This window comes from Macrotis lagotis, chromosome 2 (assembly GCF_037893015.1).
Source record: "Macrotis lagotis isolate mMagLag1 chromosome 2, bilby.v1.9.chrom.fasta, whole genome shotgun sequence".
NCBI lineage: Eukaryota > Metazoa > Chordata > Mammalia > Peramelemorphia > Peramelidae > Macrotis > Macrotis lagotis.
The window spans coordinates 324,530,672-324,553,036 of record NC_133659.1 but is presented as its reverse complement, the minus strand read 5'-3'; the positions used below and the strand labels follow the sequence as shown (position 1 = coordinate 324,553,036).

At 38.6% G+C, this 22,365-nt stretch overlaps 1 protein-coding gene across 1 annotated transcript in view; it reads right to left on the bottom strand.

Annotated features, from left to right (window-relative positions):
- Positions 1–3,659: 3,659 nt before the first annotated feature.
- POLR3B (RNA polymerase III subunit B) overlaps positions 3,660–22,365 on the bottom strand; it is a 136,426-nt gene continuing 117,720 nt past the window's right edge. The window contains exons 25-28 of the mRNA XM_074226765.1: positions 21,131–21,297; positions 19,119–19,232; positions 16,027–16,200; positions 3,660–8,890 (exon numbers count right to left, since the gene is read on the bottom strand). Coding sequence (XP_074082866.1) covers positions 8,761–8,890; positions 16,027–16,200; positions 19,119–19,232; positions 21,131–21,297 — 585 coding nt within the window. The 3' untranslated portion in view covers positions 3,660–8,760. The remainder of the gene's footprint in view (positions 8,891–16,026; positions 16,201–19,118; positions 19,233–21,130; positions 21,298–22,365) is intronic.

Here is a 22,365-nt window from a genome sequence, read left to right as displayed (position 1 = left end):
GTCAAGCCTATTAGCCGATAGCTGGCAGACTGTTTTCTTCCCCCTTTTGAATATCAAGACTACATTTCTGTCCTATTTTTTTCCCAGGGTAAGAAGTGTTCACCTTTGTAAAACAAACAAACAAACAAATAAAACCAGGACTGAGCAGCTCTACGTTTTCTATGCTGTCAGTTACCACCACCCTACCCACCCAAAGCAAAGATCCTATCTTTCCAGTGTACTTTAGGTTTGTTTTTGCAGGGCAATGGAGTTAAGTGATTTGTCCAGGGGCACACAGCTAGTAAACATCAAGTATCTGAGTTTGGATTTGAACTCAAGTCTTCCTGATTTCAGGGCTGGCGCCATCTAGTTGCCCCCTCTACCAAACTATGTTGTTCTTATCTTTAGTATTCCTGACAATATTCTTATACTCATATCCAAACTCCAAAATGTTTTTCTTTTCTGTTCAGGTAGTCTGTAATACACACTAAAGACAAAAATCACTTATTTCAACCTTCTTTGACCTCCACCCAAATTCCCTACATGCTTCTTCACTCTGGTTCCTGGATTTCTTTATGACATGCAGTTATACTCCCTCCCCATCTTTCCTCCTCTTTTATCTATCTCATTGCTTTTGATTAGGATAGAAACATTCACAGAGTGATCCAATCTTGGGTTTCATCCTAGGAAGTGGCAGGGACAACTATGCCAACTATGGGCCTCTTGTTTGCAGCCTAAGCTTTGGTTTCTTTCATTAGATTTGGTCTCCTGTGACTTCAGGGTGTCTCTGACATTACTCTTCTTCCTTCTTTAGGATACTCTCTACAGTATCTAAATTTGAGGTGGGAGAGGCTATAAAGAGGCAATATTCTTTCATCCCTTTTTGTTTAAAGCCCTTTACATGCAAGACACCTGGCAAACACATCATTACCAGCCTTTGTTAGGTGTACTACATCTCTGGTAAGGAATCTATTATCTTTCCGTTGTAAGTTGTGGTCTGGAAATCTAAATCCCATTCTCAGAAATCACCAGTCAGCTGTTCACTTCTCAAATTAAATTTTCTCTTGTGCATCCCTTTTTTTTGTGGGTCACAATGAACAAAGCACCATCTGTAGCACTAGGATCTTCAGTTTCTTACCCAAGTTGTCATAGTGGTTGGAAGTATTTTTGCACTCCTCCTGGAAGTGTCATTTGCTCCCATCTGAACTTTCCAAAGACGTTGGGTTCCAGGGAGAGGATGGTTGAAGAACTGAGTAGAACAACTCAATCAGACCTTCGAGAGACAGGCTTGGACATACTCTTTTGTCACCAATTTGTCATCAGCTAATCATACTTTTGCTCAGCATTACTGCAGCACTGTCCTTGCTGATATGGGAGGGAATCATATTCATGACATCCAGGCCTCCTGCAGCACCCAAACCTCACCAGAAATCCTATTTCTTATCAAATCGGGCCATGGGGTGAAATGGTTCTGGAAAAGGCAGTGAATAGAATGTGTTTGCACAATGTTCCACTCACTATAATAAACACATTGTACAAATCACTTGATGTAATGGCTTTTTTGATGACAAAGGACAACAACAGAAGATCCTCATATCTTGGAGACATTTTCTGAAATCTTTGATCTCTTTATTTTGGTGATCAGATCAAAAACTAGCTGCCTTAGTAGCAAGGAATTTCCAGCTACTTGTTCTGTTTTTCTTCTTCCTCTCACCTTTATTATATGACTTCTCATCTACAAGTTTCTAGGGATCCATTTTGCTATTCTTGGTCCAGTGGCTTCTTTCACTTTGGAGCAAGCAGTTCTCTCCTCTTAAATCAGAACTGATTGTTCAGCTGTCCTTTTCTATTCTATTCCATTCTTCTATTCTCCATCATTCTAACATGGGGCGTCTCCCCTATTTTATTTCAGATTCTGCCCTCTTGTCTTCTTTAGGAATGTTTCAATCTCTCTCTTATAACTTCAAAAAAAAAAGCCATTCTTCAAGTCATCCCTTTCTCCTCCAAGAGGGATTTCAGCTTGTGACAGACATAACATATTTTAGGAAATCATGACATGATTTCCCCTATTTATCCACAAAGGTTGAGATCTTAAACCTTAGTTTAAAAAAATACTTGTGGGTATTTACACCAAAACTTTACAGTCAATTATCATCTCTTAAGGATTCAACAATTTTTTCAAATTCCTTTTCCTTGACTCAACAACTCCAGAACCCCAATTATCTCCCCTTCAACGTTCTGCCATGCTGCTGTCACTCTCTTCAAAATGCCCATCTATCAATGTCTCCATCAATTTAAGTATCCCTTCTATGGACCCACTAATCTTTACTTCCTTACCTGACCTTGTCTTCTTGAGTCTGTCTCTTCAGTCTACCAAACTTTTTGATCCCCTTTAATCTGCTTATATTCTCTTTGTTTTTTATTCTTTTTTTTTTCTTTTTGGCCCAGAAGTAAAATCTGGATCAGTATCTCTTCAGGAAGATCATTCTCCTTCAAAATTCCAGTTCCTTTTCTTTAAATTACACCCATACAAGACTCTTCATTATTGACTCAAGTCCTTCTCTCTGCTCCTAAGTACAACTGTCAAAGGGGCTACCATGATCTGGTTGCACGAACCGAATTAAAATCCAGAACAAGTGATGCTAGTTTCTATATATTTTGGCCATATCAGACCACATCTGAGAAGCTAATAGGTAGTGCCGTGGACAGAATGCTGGCTATGGAATCAAGATGACAAGTTCAAATTCTGTCTCCAGACACAATCCATATGATGTGGACAAGTCACTTAACTTCTCTACTTTAATCTCGTCACCTATAAAATGTAGAAAACAAAAGTAAAGCTCTTTGCAAATGTTAAGGTATCTTATGAATGCCAGCTACTGGTAACTAGGCTACTGTATCTTGATGCTCTATTTTAGAAAGGGCATTGACCATTTCAGTATAATGTAAGCTTTTTAATGGGAGAGGCTGGCTTTCAGGAAGCCATATCCCTGCTATGTAATACAGCACCTTGACCATAAATTTTTATTGTCAATCAAATATCAAGACCATTTTCTTCTGGAAAAGAACCACCAGGATAATGAGGGGACTGACTGGTGAAGGATTCACTTCATTTTCCACCCAGATGCTCTCCTGGATTTCATGATCTACAGAAACTTAACCTTCTCCAAGATGAAATCAATTCTGAAACTCTTATCTCTTTAGCACCTCCTACCCCTAGGGTCCCTCCTCACTCTGATTAGAAAAGGTGGAGGGTGGTCATTGGAAAACTTCTTCCAGATCCTCCACCGATTAAGGAGGGGGCTCAGGGAATTTATATGCACTTGTCCCACCTGTTCATATTTCTGGATTTTACCATCTCCAGAAACTCGCCTTTCTGCAAGATAGATTCAACTCCATTACTCACACATCCCTAGATCGCTCCCCTCCCTCCACTCCCCATTTTAGCTCTGAATCAGGTACTTCTCTCCACATCTTTTAGGCTTCTTTTGATGTATTATCTTCCTTCATTACATTATCTTGAAGACAGGGATTGTCTTCTGCCTATCTTTGCATTCCCCTGAATGTAATATAGTTTCTATATTGTATTGTAATACAATACTACATATATATATATGTATGTATCTATATATCTATATATATGGTAAAAGTTAAAATAAATGTTTATTGACTAGATTATATGAGGCTTGGCTGAAAGAACTGCAGTGAAAGACATACACTTGACATAAGAACCCTTCAACTATTTTAAGGGTTATTATATAGGATGGAGATTAGAGTCTTTTTTTTTTCTGCTGCTAGGACTAATGAATGAAAGTCATAGGCTTAATATGAGGAAAACATTTTTAACACTCAGAGCTATCTAAAAATAGAATGACCCAGAAACAAATAAAAGTAGTGAGTGTTCAATAAATCCGAATACATAATTGGGGAAAATACTCTGCATGTGACAAGAATTATTGAGAAAATTGGAAAGCAGTTTAGCAGAAATTTGGATTAGACCAGTACCTTATATTATATAGCACAGTAAGCATCCAATGAATATGGGAATATAAAATGGTCAGATCACTTTTTTTTTAATATGTCAAGGGAAAACTGAAGGAAAAAAGACAGTACAACCATTATAAAATGTATAATCCTCTTTTCTTGGGCATCTAGGTGTCACAGAGGATAGAGTACCAGGCCTAGGGTCAGATTCATTGCCTGAGTTTGAAATTCTCACAGATTTACTAGCTTTGTGACTTTGGGTCTCAGTTTCCTCATCTAGAAAATGAGCTGGAGAAGGAAATGACAAACCACTATAGTATCTCTGTCAAGAAAGTCCCAAAAGGGTGACGGCTATGTGGCTCAATGGATAGAGCACCAGCCCTGTAGTCAGGTGTACCCGAGTTCAAATCTGGCCTCAGACACTTAATAATTACCTAAGCTGTGTGGCCTTGGGCAAGACACTTAAACCCATTTGCCTTGCAAAAACCTAAAAAAAAATATCCCAAAAGGAGTCATGAAGAGCCAGACATGACTGAAACCACTGAACAACAAACTCTTAATTCAATTTTATTTTTTAGTTCTGAATTTTCTTTCTTCTTCCTTCTCCTCCCAAACCCATTTAGAAAGCAAGAAAAATAAAACTAGGGGCATAGCAATTAAATAAAGAATAAAGATGATCATAAAAGATAAACACAACTGGCTGTTGATGATAAAATTATAAAGCTTTTATACAAGCAATAGAAATGATCAAATAAGGCAAAGGTTTTGTAGCATGTATCATTGTTAAGTCTGATGTTTAAGACTATATAAAACACTTTACATCTGAGAATAGAAGATATAAGATTACCATAAGGGGTCAAAATGATATAAACATTTTCCAAGGAATACTTGCAAATTCTCAAAAACCATATAAAACATGTTCCATGTGGCTAAAAAAATCGCAAATTAAAACAATTTTCCTATTTTTAGCCCCACCCCCACTCCCTGCAAATTGTCATATGCGACAAAAAGCTGGAACAGTCAAAGCTGGAGGGACTGTAGAAAGACAGATATATTATTAATAAACTTTCCGTGGAGCTGTGAATTGGTTGAACCATTTGAGAAAACAATTTGGAAAAATGACTGTTCTCACACTTTAACCAAATTATGCAGTTACTAAGCAAATATTCCAATTCAATACAATATTTATTAAAAACTTATTGTATTCTGGCACTGTATTAGGAACTAGGAGAGTCAAAAGACAGAAAATCGCACTTGAGAAGCTCACAATCTAATGGGGGAGATAGTATGCAAACAACTATGTACAACATTATAGGATACATTAGAAATAATCTACAGAAAGAAGGCACAGGAATCAGGATGCACTGGAAAGAACCATTCACAAAAAGTTGAATGACTCAGAGGAGGATTTCCATTGCATTCAATAGTAGGGAGGATGTGTGGAGGGTCGACAACTGCAGAGTAGATGTGGAAGGGTTGCAATCTATATCAGTGGATGATGTGACTAAACAAGACCATGTCTCCTTCAAGGCGTAGAAGGGAGCCTTTGCATTGGATTTTAAAATACTTCAGATCTTCTGCCCTGGGTTTTTAGAACTAGGAATAAAAATGAGAATTTCAGATTGGTCTGGATTCAATTTTTCTGTGACATCCTGATCATATTAGAGTTAACTTGCAAGTGCTATTCTTCTAATTGCCGTCTGGGGTCTGTATCTGAAACCCAAATTAGAAGGTTGGCTTCCGTCACAAACAATATACTGCCTCGAATCACCATTTGCTTTCTTCAAACTGCTGCTTTAGGATTCGGCTCATTTTCCCCACCACCAGTAAGGCTATAAAAATCTACTTTTGGTCAGCAAACGAAACCAACTGTTCACAAGCCACATATGGAGTAAATATGGAGGGTAAAAGAGGTGCAACTTTTACAGTCACTTTTCTGACCATCAGTTTCACAACTGAATTATTTATAGGACTCTCAAAAATGGGCTTCTCTGTTACTCAGACTGCCAAGAAATGGAAGGGCCCATTCAGAGCCTATAATACTTATCACCCTAGTGTGACTCATTACTGAAGATAAAGGTGTTGGGCCCCCAAAAATTCTGAAACAGCTGAAAACTATTCCATGATGTAGCACCCAATCAGACCCTTTTTATTCATTCCTTGACTTCAGCCACATGGAAACATTTTGAAGACTGGTTCTGTTGGCTCCATGAAGCTGTTCCATCGGCCCCAGTGGCTGAGAACAGGTTTTACTTTGATGTCAGAAGGAACATTGTTCCAGGCAAATATTTTCCTCTACCTTCTACTACTTTCTTCACCATCTTTGCAAAACAGCTTCCTCCAAATTCTGACCTTTCTTTTTGTCCTAGTTTTCAAAATACCAGCTTCCCAGGGAAACTGCCCCATGCTTCTGGGCTGAAATGAAGGTCCAGTATGGCAACATGGCACCAGTGTCTGGTTACACATGATGGATTTGGGAGTGGGGAGGGATAGGTTCAAATCCTGGCTCTTTTTCTATTTTCATTTGTAAAATCCAACTCTGGATTTAAACTTGAGACGAATCTGTTCACTATTCTATGCCAGTCCTTTAGATATCTGAAAACAGTCACAACGTCTCCTCTTAGATGAATTCATCTCGTGAACTAGAGCTTACAGAGGACAGTTATCGGTGTCATCCACCGAGGAGGATGGTGGTGCTCAGAGATGGCAGTTCTTCTAAGGACTTTAATTGGGGTTTGTCTATGATAGATCTTGGTGCCTCTTCAGTCACTTTACACTCCTGCTTGGGAGTAAACTGCGATGTGGAAGATCTGCTTGTTCTTTTGACTTCCATCCTACTTCTAATAATTCTTTTGCAGCCTCCATCCAATCCTTCTTTGTTTTGGAAGTTTAATAGGCTTCCTGCTGGGAGATGGCAGAGGAGTCTTTTCGCTTTCTGCTTAAATTGATTTTAAAGTACTCTCTACTAGGGAGACAATGTCATAGCTCTGGGTCAAATGGTGAATGCAAAACACACAAGAGTAAAATGGAGGCTCCAGTACAATGTGAGCTTCTTGAGGTCATGGGGTCATTTCCTTTTTTGTCTTTTGTCAGTGATTTAAGGTTTGCAAAAGGTTTTGCAAAATGTCCTTTTGATCTTCACAACAAATCTGGGAGGTGAGTGCTATTTTTAACTCTGTTTTACAGATCAAGAAACTGAGGCTTAAAAGTATAAGTTGACTTATACCCAGCTAGTGTGTGAGGTTGGATTTGAATTCCCTTCTTCCTGATTCCTATGCCCAACACACAGCAAACACTTAATAAATGTCCCTTAAGGTGAACTAAAATGAAAATCTGTGACCTATAGTAAAAGAGAGAAGGTACAAATCTTTGGTGAGTTCCAAATTGATATGGCATAAAATCTAGTCAGCAAGAATCTGGGTTAGAAAACGAAGAAAAGAGATGGTTGCTGCTTCTAAATATTTAAATGACTGCCATGAAGAGGAGGGAATGGACTTTTCCATGTTTAAAATATGATAGAAATGTGAGTGATCATACTCTTTGTAATACATAAAAAGAAAAACTGAACTTCCCCAATTAGGGAAATTCATAGCCTCCACTTTAAAGAAAGGCAAGGATCATTGCACAGAAGCTAAAAATGATTATGTCTCAACACAATCTTCGTAACTGTCAGAGCCGCCTCCCAAAATAAAAGGGCTCTTAATAGGGAGTGGACTTTCCACAAGTGGAGAGGCTGGCTGACAATGCAGCAGGAATAAATAGCATGGCTTTATAGATTAGGCAGAAGAGGTTGAGCTATAGTCCCCCCTAACTCTAAGATTCCAAGTTCAGTAATGTCCCATTTATTTGGAGACCAGCCCTCCCATTAGTCTTCAGCTCTTGTCAATTAACCCGAAGAGAAGTCCTCAACAGAGAGACCTCTGAACATCCGCAATCATCATAAATGATATTGGGGAACTAAAAGTGATTCACTTCTAGTCAACATCTTATTTGAGTCATAACACACAATTTTAAAAACAAAAAAAAAAATCTTTGAGATCTTTTGCTCTTAAATCACTTTCATTTTCTAATCTGTCCTTCCCCCTTTTCTTCCCTACCTAGTAGGCTAGCCTTCAGAGCAAAGAAATAAAAAGTAACAACCACCACATTGAGTCTGGCCATACAGGCAATGTTTCTTGTTATTTCTAGACACTCCTAAAAGGAATACATTTTAGAAAAGTAAAAAATATTTTTACAAAAAAGGGTTTGGCACTTGAAACATTCATTTTTACTTAGAAAGAAAATTCACTTATGTGCCAAAACACAATGAAACTGGAAGAAGTATTAACTTATCTGGTTAGTGGCAATTTTACAGTCATCTTGTATTCCTCTAATACATGGAAAAGAAAAACTGAACTTCCCCAATGAGGGAAATTCATAGTTTCCACTTTAGAGGAAAAGTCATAGGTTTAATTCCAAAAGCAAATTGCCTATAGGTTAGGCCAGTCTATTCATCCACTATTTTTTCCCAATAGTGGTACCTTCTAATAAGCAAACTCCAAGTCTTGATAATATAAAAGAAATCTTTATTGATCTAATACTTTGCTTCAGTTGTTTGTTTTTTAATCAAGCAACTAAAGCATTTGGGTAAATTAGAGACTATTTCTCTTATCTTTTACTGTACCAAAAAAAAAAACTCCATCAGTTTTAAAAAACTCGAAGGTGAAAATAGCCCAGGAAATTCTCAGGAGTGCCGATTCTTCCTTGTCTTTGCTCCAAGTTCCTTCTGGTGCAATGAGACATGTTTTCCTTCCATCTTCACTCATTGTATTTTGATAGCTTTAGCCTGGGGATAATGTTCATTGACTGCAACTCTTGGAAGAGTAGTTTGCAGGCGTAAGGGATTCGTAGGGATGACACATGGCACGAAGATTTGCAGTAATGGCACCTGAAGCACAAAGTAGAACACAGGAGGTTTGACCTTAGGCAGGAAGCAAGGACAGGAGATTTGAAGGGAGAAGAATTTTTTCTAAACAATTCTACAATTCTATCACCACCTTTCTACTTCAGATATTGTTACTTTCTTGTCAGTACAGAATACATGAGCAGAAACAGGCTCTGTAAAAAAATTTTAAAAATACTATTTTTAGGGGCAGCTAGGTGGCGCAGTGGATAGAGCACCAGCCCTGGAGTCAGGAGTACCTCAGTTCAAATCCAGCCTTAGACACTTAATAATTACCTAGCTGTGTGGCCTTGGGCAAGCCACTTAACCCCATTTGCCTTGCAAAACCCTAAAAAAACATACTATTTTTAAAAATAAATTTTATTGCTTTTACTTTTTGGATCACTTACAATTCCCAACATATCCCATTTTATTTTTCTACCCAGAAAGAAGAATGGAAAAGACAAAACAAAAAGACTAACCCCATTTCAGCAAAACTAGCCCAGCCCCTGAAAAAAAATCTGCTCTAATCTGCAGTACTCTATAGCAGAGCCCCCCTGCAAAGAAGGTAAAGAGACACTTTTTTTCTTTCCTCTTTCCAACAATTTCTCAGTCTTCAATTTTTACTATCTGGTGGTTGTTATTCTCTCCATGTGCACCATCATCATTGTGAAGGTGTTTTCCAAGTGATGCTTCCTTCATTTTATATCTGTTCATGTAAGTCTTCCCAGGATTCTCTGCATTTGTCAATTTTTTTTCCTTACAGCACAGTAATGTTCCTTTATATTCAAGTATTGCAACTTAAGTGAGCAGTTCCCTAATCGAGGGCCACCTAATTTGTTTCCAGTTTTCCTTTGTTTCTACAAAAGTGCTTCTCTAGATCCCCGGAGGATGTGGGGCTTTTCTTTGTATAACTGATCTCCTAGAGGCAAAGTGGGCCCATTTTAGTCACCTTCTTCCCATAATTCCACTGCTTTCCAGAACAGCTGGATTGCTGGGAGTTCTGAGTCCTGTACTGATCAACATTCACATAACAGTCTTTTCAGTTGGAATTAGAAAGGTCTAAAGGCACCACTGCTGGGGTCTCTCAGGGGCAAGCAGACCTAAATAGAGTTGGGCAGAGATGAAGCTAACCTTCTGGGAAATTCTTCTTAAACTAGGGAAGTCATCTTTGTATGTTGTGGAATAAAATCTCTTAATTGAAAAATTTGTGCAACTTTGACTGATTGCTAAGTTCAAGTCCACTGTCATGATTATATACATCATCGATCCAAGAAAGACCTACATCTAAAGAGACCAAGATCTTCCATTATATCCAGGCCAACACCAGTCATCCTGTTTAGTCTACTATATCAGGTCATGGGGATCTGGGGGTTCTGGAAGTGAAGTGAGAATGATGTCTGTTTACAACACCCCCTCACTTTATGTGCATGTTATCACATCACTTCCTTGATGTCAAGAACTTCTGCAAGACTGAAGGACAACTTCATTATTATTATTTATTATTATTATCATTAGAGAAAATGGAGTAAACAGCAGAAAAAACAATTTGTCAACATGAAATACAAAAGGAACAGCACTAAATAAACCAACAAATAAACTATCAATGTTGTAACTTATTTGCTGGTGTTTTTTATAGTTTTTCAACAAAATTTGCCATTTATTTGCTAAGTATTCCACTTCAAGTAAAATATTCCACTTCGAGTATGGATAAATAAAATAATGTAATAAACTTAAATTTTTTAAACACATATTATAGACTGGAGCCCAATTTTTACTATGGACCCATTTCAGGTTAATCTTTGGTACCATATTGAAAGGTGGATAGAATTAAAAACTTAAGTTATTCCACAAAATAATTCTTTGTCTTGCTGTTCAACAATTCTGTTTATGTTAATTTTAGCTTTCCAATAACCCAAAGAGTGATAACTTCATTAAAGTTTCTTTTCCACATTATACTGACTTAAAAAATAACATTATATACTTAAAAAACAGAATGGTTGGATTAAATCACAACTTGTACACATTATTAGGCTGTTCAGTTTTACAAAATCCCACTGACCATTCTGCTCTTTGATCATCTATGTCAATTTGTTGGATGTGTGCAAAACCTGAAAGTAGTTTTGATTTATATTTCTTTTATCAGTAGCGAATTAAAATATTCATAATATTAATAGTTTGTAATATAGTTTTTGAGAACTATTTATTAACATCCTTTGATCATTTATCTACTGGGAAATGGATTTTGGTCTTAAGATTTATTTGGATTGTCTATTTTGGTTATTAAACTCTTGATATAAATATATGATTTTGTTGCTTTGGTTGTATTTCAGTCACATCTGACTCTTTGTGATCCCATTTGGAGTTTTCTTGGCAAAGATACTGGAGTGGTCGGCCATTTTATTTTCCAGTTCATTTCATAGATTAGGAAACTGAGGCAAAACAGAGTGAAGGGTCTTGCCCAGCGTCACACAGTATCTGAAGTCATTTGAACTCAGATCTTTCTGCCTCCAGGTCCAGCACTCTGCCACTACACCACCTAAGTGCCACAAATGTTTGATACAAAGATTTTTTTTTCTAGTCAATCTCTTATCTTATGCTATTTGCATAAATTGAATATAATTGAAAGATAAATTTATGTAATTTATCTTTTATAACTGCCTCTATCTATCTCTTGCTTGGTTAAGAATTCTTCCTTTCCACGAATAGATGCAATGGGAAATGTTATCTTATACAAAGTAATAGCAATATTTCAGGATGATGGGCTGGGAATGAACTAACTTTTCTAAGCAATGCTGTGACCCAAGAGAACTCTGAAGGACTTATGACAAAGAATATGATTCCTCCCAAAGACAGATCTGATGGTGTATGAATACAGACTGAAGCATATTTTTTTCACTTTATTTTTCTTGAGGTTTCTCTTTTTTTGTGTGTGTGAGGAAGTTACTTTTACTGTTGGAACATGACTTTTGTCAATAAATAAAAACTTTCATCCATAAAAAGGAAAAAAAGAATTTTCCCTTTAGTTTAAGTAATAAAAGTATCTGATCTGATTCTCTTCTAATTTTCTTTTTTTAAATGGTTATGACTTCATTTTGAGTTTATTATGGTACAAGGTATAAGGTGACGATCTAAGCCTAATTTCTTCTAAATTGGTTTTGAGTTTTCCAGAAATTCTTACCTAATGGAGTTCTTTCTTATGTAATTTATGTTTGAAGACTTAGCATATAGTGATTTGAATTAAAACTGTATTCATACAATTTTATAGATTTAATTGAAAGGTTTTTTTTAATCACTGAAATGACTTAAATGTCTCTTCATTTTCAGATGTGTTTTTTTTAAGGTTTTTTTGCAAGGCAAATGGGGTTAAGTGGCTTGCCCAAGGCCACACAGCTAGGTAATTATTAAGTGTCTGAGGCCAGTTTGAACTCAGGTCCTCCTGACTCTAGGGTCGATGCTCTATCCACTGTACCACCTAGCCACCCCTGATTTCTACTTCTGAAAATCATTCAAATATAGTACCATGAATCCTTTCTGAAATCACTCTCTAAATTCATAAGAAGTGGAAATTTTGGTCTTCCTCCTGAGATTTACATCTTTCCATTGCTACAAATTCTGGTAGAGAGGGTATTCAGGAATATATAAAGATATGTAGATAGGTTAGAGGGCCACAAATATACACAAAATTAATTTTCATCCACTGTGTAACTTGTACAATACCTAATTAATATGGCCAAATAAATACTTGCCAAAAGATTTTTTTCAGGGGCAGCTAGGTGGCACAGTGAATAGAGCACTGGCCTTGGAGTCAGGAGGACCTGAGTTCAAATCCAACCTTAGATAGGTAATACTTGGCTGTGTGACCTTGGGCAAGTCACTTAATCCTATTGCTTTGCAAAAATCAAAACAAAGATCTCCCCCAACAACAGACAGGATTTGGTTACTTTGCTATTTTTTTCTCTGAGATCATAATCTGAATTAAGACCTCTCACAATCAATTTAAGACCTTCCTTATTATGTTTGAATTAGTCTAGTTCACTTAGTAAGTTTAATCTGTCCTATTAAAAAGGAGTTTCTTATTTTTTGACACTCCCATATTATTCTTCTACATAATGTGATTACTGCATGCCTTCAAACCAAGAAAATGTATTTGCAATTTCCCTACACACACTAGGATAATCCAGAAAGCAGATGAACAAAAAAGTGCCCCTGTACTGACCACCTTGGGCACCTGAATGAATCATCTCCAAAGTTGGACCTGTCCATCCAAATCAAAACCATGAAAAATAGATGGATGGAAATCTGAATGCAAAAGTAAGGATTGTCACCTCACAGGAGAATTTAAATATCACCTGTTAAATCTTTATCCTAAGAGGGATTTTCTTTGATGGTAACTTTTCTTTTGGACCCTTTCTTTTTGTGACTCCTTCCTCTATATCACTCTATATATCCCCACAGCAATGCCTCACTCATGGGTAGGTCCCTGACAAAGGGCTGGTGTAGAGGTCTCCATTGTGCTGCTCATGGAAGAGCCAGCTTCTTCCTCCTGCCACCCTGGCTCCCTCCCCTATCAGGTGCAGGCGGAAATGAGTGCAGCATTAGATCCTTCAATCAGAAGGCAGCTTCCCAAGAAGCCTGTTGGAACCTTCCTCTTTCTCACCATCAGAGGAAGGACAGATTCCTCCAAACCTCAAGTGCATATTCAGGTCCACATTGCTCCCTGGTTTCAAGCAGCACTGAAGGTGCAACAGTAGGGCACAGACCACAGGAATCCCAAAATATACTAAGCAACAACTAGGAGCTGCCAGAGTGAAGCAGACTATCTCCTCAAGATCCATCCCCAGTTCTTTGTGATTCATTGAAGAGCCCAAATAGAATGGGGCACCTAGGACTCCAGAAACCCTCTTCCCGAGGACACCAACCTGCACTACCTTTCCAAAGATAACTGTTAAAAGCCCTGTGTTGCTCAGTCTTGGCTGTCTGTTCCCCTGCAAAGACTGTAAAAAGCAAACTCAAGGTGATCCCCAGCAAGGTCCTCTTGAACGTTTCCTGAGCCTGAAACACTTCAGATCGGACCCTTCTCTTTCACATTCCAAATGGCCAGGCTTGGCACCAGAACATCATCCCCCCCCCCCCCCCATAGAGAGACTGATGAAAAGCATCAGGCCAGCTTCATTCAATTATGATGATGCAGCCTCATGGCGGATGTCACCACCTCTTCACCTGGACTGAGAACTGAGTATTAACAAAAGTTCCTGGCCACCAGGTTCCAGGGCCATCATCTAATACTTTAATCTAACAGAAGTAGACTAAGATACTAGCCATGAAGCATATTCCTCAAGGTCCCTTCCATGTTCAAAAGGTTTTAGATTTGGGTATGTTTAGAATCATCTATTTAAGCCTTCTTGTTTCATCATTTGAATTCTGAAGGGGTATTTAAAAAAATAAAGTGGATGGAAGTAGATGCAGAGGATTGAGGATAAATATGAAAGAATAATATTACAGGACTGTCAGAAGGCTATCAGCATGAGATGAGGCTGGTCAGTACCCACAAAAATCAGAAGAATGGGATTATTGGCTGGAGTAATGATAACAGACAGCACAACTACTTAATTCTCAATTTACTTCTGTTTACTACAGAGAACTCGAAAGGGAAGGATAAAACTGTTATATAAGAAGTTGAAACTTCTTATATAACAGTTTTATCCTTCCATTCTTATCAAGATAAGTGAGGGGATGGTAACAAAGTCCCTAGCTGTTTCGGTGAATTTCTAGGCATTAGGTCAGGTTGAACTATACTCTGGGGGACCTAAAAGAAATGGAAAATAAGAAATATTAAATTGTTACTAATGACCTCTGAAAAACTCTGGAGAATGAGAAAAGTGCCACAGAGTTGAAGCCAGGCGTAATGGAGATTCTCACATTCAAAACTCAAAATAGGGAAGAATTGATTCTTCAAAATAGAAGTTAGAAAACTTGTCTTTAATACCTAGCAAAATTTTGGAAACATTAAGAAAAAAAGCTGTGGGTTCCTTCACAGTGATCATGAAGAAGCAGTACACCATGGACAGGGATGCCACACTAGTAGAAAGAAGCTATCATGGGACCATGAGGTAGAATGAGGGTTCCTGAGCTTGGAGATGAGACTTTTGAGATTATCTTCTAATGTCTGAAAGGCTGTCAGTTGGAAGAAAGATCTGAATTGGCTCTGATTGACCTCAAGGATGGATGTAGAAGTAATGGGTAAAACCTGGAGGAAGAGAGGTTTGGGTTCATCAAAGTAAAGGCTGCCTGAGGACTACAGCTAGACCACAGGGCAAGGTTGCCTTGAATGAAAATGGAAGTTCTTCTCCCTGGAGACCTACTAGCAGAGTCTGCACCAAAATCACAGACGCCTACTTTTGCAGGAATAAAATTTTGGGGGGGAAATGAGTACCATTGAGAAAAGGAATGGCTGAACAAATTGTGGTATATGAATGGAATGAAAGAACACGAAGAATCAAAGAACGGGGCAGATGCTTCTGAAACGGTGCAGAGGTAAGGACTGTCTACAATAATGCAAATGGAAAGAGGTGACTCCACCAGCATTTCTTATGTCTTGAGTTGGCATCAGGACCCTGAGGAGCTGGAATGAATGGAGAGCAAGTGAGGAAACCCTCTCATGGAGGGTCAGAACAGATCCCATCAGGTCAGGGCTAGCTGATGCCCGAGTCAGACCAGCTTGTGACCCTGGGTTGGCCACAGACAGAGCAGGGATGATTATGGGATAGAAAGAGAAGGCTCAGATAAAACAACACCAGGCAGAATGCCAAATAGAGTCATGTGCAAACCTCTAAGGAGTTATTCTGAGCGGTCGCTTCATCAGCATTAAATATTGCTAATTTTTCTGTCTATGCCCTCTGTGAAAATACAAGCTCCTTGAGGGCAGCAACCTTATCTCTGGGGCACATGGTGAGCCTTTAATGAAGGCCTCTGTTCATTGGAACACCTTGTCCACGACGGCGCCAGGAGAGGCTGTCAAGGGCCTAGGGGTGAGCAGACATGCTATTATCTACAGGGATAAAGGTCTGCTGGGTGAGAGGTTAAAAAGGAACAACAGGAGGAGAAGGATGAGGCACCAAATTCCTTTGGCATCAACTTACCAGCCAGAATATCCCAGAAGTCCACACTGTCCACAGACGTCCACTTCAAAGGCATCACTTGAAATCATCAATCTCTCCAGCAAAAGCATGCTGGCTCCATAACCTATCAGACAGTCACGCTCCATCTCTCCAAGACGCAAACCACCATCACGGGATCGACCTTCCGTAGGTTGCCTTTGAAACGAATCATTGGACAAATGTGGTATTTGGGTTGAAAAGACCTCAAATAAGTAAATTAGTAAATTAGTAAAAACATCACTTGAATAAAGAATAGAAGTGTCTTGCTGAGCATGGGGATTCTCCTATTTTAAAGATAAGAGAAATGGAATCTTCCCAAAATTGTTGCCTATGCTTGCCAAAGGTGGCAACTTCATTTAAAAAGGTCAAAAATCAGGGAAACATGGAAGTAATCAATCAATCTTCCTAGGACAACAACACACATCCATATATAATTTAAAGGAGACAAAAAGCACCATTACTCTTATCAAACAGATGAGAACAAAGTACTTGCCCAAGGTCCCACAGCAGTGGACAGAACCAGGTGACAAAGTCAAGCTTTCCACATCCAAATATAGGGCTATCCCACTATTCCACAATGGCTGTGTTATTGCATATATACTGACACTTGGGGCTGGGATATTGATTTTCTTATTTAAGTCACTAAATTAATTTCAAAGTGTCACTATAAATCAAATCAGGAGAAGTCTGCCATGGATTATTCTCAGAAATAAAAGTTTTAGTTATAAATTTAAAGTATGTAGGATGCTCTCACCATTCTGACAATTTCTGAAAAACACTAAATGGAGTTGAACATTTATGCATGAAGCATTTGAAGGCAGAGAACACCCCGTCTTCATCTATCAAGGTGATGGTAGTGACTTGTCAGTAGGGCACAAGGCTGTATTCTCCCCCCCATCCCCACACAGTAATAGAGACAGGATCATCTACACTCTAACTCAGCGGTCCCCCACCCAATCCTGTGCTTTATGAGCTGGCCAGATGACCCAAGGATGCAGGCGATGGCTGGTCTAGCTGAGACGTGATCGAATTCAGCTCTTCCTAACCTCTGAGCCTCTGGCCCCTGGAAAGTCTCAGTGGCTGCAGAGAATCCATCTCACGGTAAGTAACTGCCCTATTTGAAGCCTGAAGAATGTTTCATTCAATTGTTTCAAGTGATGGTAGGCGTGTTGGGAAGAAGCAAACAGATACCTTTAGGAGTGTTTCTGAATTCATGGTCACTACTGTCGCTGTTAGTTTTTTTAACAAGAGCACACAACTCTTTATCATGTGAGAGTCTTCCTAAAAGCGCAGAGACCACTGCTCTAACAGACATAACTGCTCAGAGTTTGTGTGTAAGAAAACTTTAAAAAAAGCTGGAGGTGGGGGGGAGGGGGAGGGAAGCAAGATTGGGGGAAAAATGTAAAACTCAAATAATATCTTTAATAAAAAAAAAAAAAGCTGGAGGGGCGGCTAGGTGGTGCAGTGGATAAAGCACCGGCCCTGGAGTCAGGAGTACCTGAGTTCAAATCTGACCTCAGACACTTAATAATTACCTAGCTGTGTGGCCTTGGGCAGGTCATTTAACCCCATTTGCCTTGCAAAAACCTAAAAAAAGCTGGAGTATTAAAAGTAATAATTCCCTTTTTATCCAACAAAACTAGACCCAGGCCATAAACTGCCCTGACATTTATGTTGTTCTTACATAGTTTTTTCTGTTTTAATCTATTTAAAGGGAAATAAAAATATTTCAGAAAAAAAAGACAGATCTGATCATAGCCCAGTCCCCTTGCAGGAAGGGTTTGGAGCTTCAGAATCTCTGCTTCTCTCCCCACTCTTGCATCTTCAGAGCACATGTGTCTATCATTTCAATAGACATATGCATTTGCTTTCTATTAAAGGGTCAAAGGATTGAGTCATCCACACCTCTTCTATTGTAAAAAAACAGCTGCTTCATTTTCCTCCCTCCCATTGCTGTAAAAAGGCTGAGCATATCATGCAAACAGTCCTCAATAAGGAACTGAATTTAATTGAACTAGGCTATTAGCATTTAAAAATATGCTGTGCAAGTGAACTTCTGATTAATGCATAATACACATTCCCTGAGTAATTAGATTGCTAAATAGTCACCATGGCCAGAGAATTCACCCCAGAATTCAAGAACTGGGAGGGAGATGGGAGGCCATCAAGTCTCACCTGGGCCCCAAGCAGGGCCTTCCAATGAGCCCCCCAGAGGGGTCCTTCTGCCTTGGCCTCCCGGGATAGCCCCCTGGTAGGAGCTGATTAAGTCTTTTGGTCTTCACCTCTTTTTCTCCTCCTGCCCTCTGGGGCCAAACAGAACAAATCAATTCCCTTTTCCATATAACAATTCTTCAAATTCTTGCAACAGCCACCTTGGACCCTACTGGCCAAACACCCTGCTTCCTTTCAGCAATGCTCGTAGTAATGTTTCCTAGACTTGCTACACCTCCTCCTCTGGACAAGTTCCAGTCTGTCCAAATCTTGCCTGAAACATGCCTAAAATCCTCAGATCTTTGCGTATCTAGCTCAGATCTGGAATTACCTTGTGGATAGCTTCTTTTATTAGTTACCCTGGCCCTTGGAGAGAAAAAAATCAGTTTGATAGCAGGACTGCACTCACAGCCCTTCTAGCTCCATGCAACTGGCTAAGTTGTGGATTCCACAGGCACAATCAAGTCAGCTCCAGAGTATGAGGCAAGGGAACAAGGGGGGGAAAGGATTGTTAAACACAGAAATTATCTAGAGTGGGTTTTTTTTAATGGATCTATATAATGACCTTTATACTTGAGGATATTTTCCTCTCTAATTTATTTGCCCTTCTGGGATGGTATTCACCTGTACAGCCTGAAACAAATCAAACACATCTCCAATCTGCCTCTAAATAGAAAAGCAAATTCTTCTCAGAGGCTACAGGAATCTTTTCCTTGGATGCCACATCAACACTTATCACTGTTACTCTTGTATCATCAATACTTACGGACTTTCTCTGTATGTCTCTGCTATATCAGAATCCTTGTTCCTTGCTGTGGTAGCGTCCATTCAGCAGTTTAACAAACATCCTTAAACTGAATTACCTGGTAAGGACGGCACGTGGTCCTCGTGCTCTGGCATGCATCTTATCCAGCACCATATGCTTCAGTTTTTGATAGTATACAGGTCCAAAATAGATATAAGCTTCTAAAGGTTCCCTAGGAAGAATCAGAGATTTTGATCCAAATGAAAGCCATCCTATTCTAAATGAGAACAACAGCTTAACTTGGTCATATAAAGGTCTGTGATAAAGTGAATGGAGGACTTGTGATTTTCATCCTTGAGCTAGTGACAGGCTAGTCCATAAGCTAGAAATGATGCATATGTCCCTTTGAAGGATGGCACATAGTACAAGTAATCAGGCTACAGGGGCTTTAAACTGTGGAAGAGAAAAATAGAAGGACTCATGAGTTTCAGGAAGGCCAAATTCAGTTCAACATAAGGAAAAATTGCCTAATAAAACAGGCCCCAAATGGAAAAGGCTGTTCAAGGTCATAATGGTCTTTCAACAGGGATGAGTTATCTGGTAAGAGAACTTCTTGGCAGTTATCTGGTAGAAAGAATTTGAGGTCTGGGTAGGAACTGGATCAGATAACTGGGGAGACTCTTCTAATACTAAGATTTTTATTTTCTCCATCTGCAACAAAAGTAATTAAGTTAGAAACTATCAGGGATTAGGCTACTTCAGTCTTCAATGCTTAGAGGTAGTCTCATTTTCAGGTCAATGGGTTGGGGAATGTTGGGCAGGTGAGTAGCATGCCTCCAAGTGGTTTACCTACAGAGTCCTTTGATACTCACAAAGAGCAGGAAGTCACATCAGGGTTCCCATCTCCATTTTTACAGATGGGGAACTGAGGTTGAGATGTGATTTAAATGACTTCATTGCTAGTGGTGAAGCTGATCCAGGCTACCTGACAACCAAGTTCGGTGTTTCTTCCACCATTCCTCAATTCCTCTAAGCCAACAGTTCCCATAGTGTGTGTGTGTGTGTGTGTGTGTGTGTGTGTGTGTGTGTGTGAGATCTGGGGACCCCTGAGAGGGGTCCTATGGGGTCAAAACTACTTTCATGATAATACTAAGACATTTTAATTTCTAATGCAGCTCATATTAATAGATGTAACTCATATGAAACCTATGGGGCAAGGGTCCTCAGGGGTCTTGAGATGAAAAAGTTAAAGAACTGTTGTTCTAAGATACTGTTACTCCCTCACCAAAAAAAAAAAGTTTTATTCAATATATTCTACTCAGTCAAATTAGAGAATGGAACAAAAGCATCAGCAAGCTGGATTTAGAATGTTTCAGGTTGTCTGGGGGAAGGGAGAGAAGGATTTTCCAACCAAAAAGCTAAGAGGATCAAACTGCTGTCACATGGACAAAGGTGCTTTTGAAGAACATACATACTTGTTTAATTATCCTAAGATATTTGCTCTAACATTTCAGGTATTATTTTGAAAAAAATAGAAGGGTGCTTGAATGACATTTATTGATTTATGATCTATAGAGATAATGATTTTAAAATATGATTACAACTCTGAACAATACTAAACAGGTTTCCTTTTTTTCTTGAGCATTTCTAAGTCTGTCAAAAGTGGTAAAACCAGACAGTTATCACGGTTTCACCCTTAAGAGATTTTTGCTAACATTCAAGAGATTTAAATACTTAAAAAAAGAGTATAAATTTAAGCTCTCAACTTTATTTTCCAACTGATGCGGATATAAAATTGCCCCAAGTTGTAATGTCTTCCAATAGTATAAAAGCAGTTATACTATTTTAACTTTAGGGAGAGAGACTAAGGGGCAGAAAATATTAATTTCAAAACACATTCAAATGCAACAGGAAAGTCCAATAATGAAAGGAAACTTTTGCAAAATAAAGAATCTTTTGAAATGGGAATAAGCGTCCTCCTAGTATACATTTTCAAAAAGTAGGATTTCTGAATGGGTGATACATATGAACAAATTGAAGGAAATAGAATCTATGGAAGCTCCCTCATCAGCTCCACCAGAACACTCTACTTCCTTCAAAGGGTTTCAGTACAGGCCAAAATGTGCTTACCCAGTGATGCCAGATGTTACATAGTCTTTTCCCAAGTAGTTATAACCATGACGAACAAGATCTTCACAGACATCCTTAACTTTGCTGCCTCCAAAAGCTGTCCCATAGTGAAATTTGCCGTCAAGTACTCCAGCCTTCCCAGCCAACAATTCGATCAGTTTTCCCACCTGCATCACGTAAACAAATCAATCATTTCTTGGATTTGTGTGTCTATTCAGATTCCCTGTCATACTTAAAAATATGTAAGGACTCACAGATATTTAAGAAATCAAAGGTTAAACTGAACTTGATCTCATGCTATTGAGTGGATATACGTACATTTGTGTATATTGACATATGTATAACAAAAATAAATTACTTAAGCAATTATTTGTATATGTATACTCATATTTTAAATCTGTAAAACAATCAAATGGACTTACTTTTGAAGTTTCAATATATGAGAGTTTGGGATTGGAGTAAGATAGGGGACCTAATCTAGACAGAGATATTCCTAAAATATACTGGGTAAACAGAATCACATTTTGAAATGACTAGGGAGGTTGTCTATTTAAAAGGTAGGCTTTATAGTGAAAGTGAAGAATCCTTTGCATTTGGTATACAAAGGATAAAGTTAAAAATGCAGGGTGAGATCCAAAAAGATACATTTTGGGCCTTTCTAGAGAGAGGGTATAAGAATACTATCACTAGGCCCTTCATATAATAATAAAGATTTGGGCATATAATTTATGTTTACTTCTTTTTTTATTTTCTAGGTTTTTGCAAGGCAATGGGGTTAAGTGGCTTGCCCAAAGCCACACAGCTAGGTCATTATTAAGTGTCTGAGGCCAGATTTGAACTCAGGTACTCCTGATTCCATGACCGGTGCTCTAACCACTGTGCCACCTAGCCACTCTCTTATGTTTACTTCTTAGGACAATTTCATTTGAAATTAAAACCAACAAATATATATATTGAGTATGTCCTAGAATCATGATCCCTTCAAGAGCTCCTGGTTTTAGGCACGTTACAAGATAAAATCCTTCAAATGTTCAAAATTATAAAAATGTCAGAAGTTCAAATGAGACAACATGTAAGAAAGACAGTAAGAATTAGGAATCAGAGGACACTGGGTTCAAACCTAAACTCTACTACTTACTGTTTGGATGGCCTCAGACACATCACTGAGTTTTCCTCATTTATAAAATAAGGGGATTGGACTAATGACCTTCCAACTGAGTTGAGGCTTCTATATA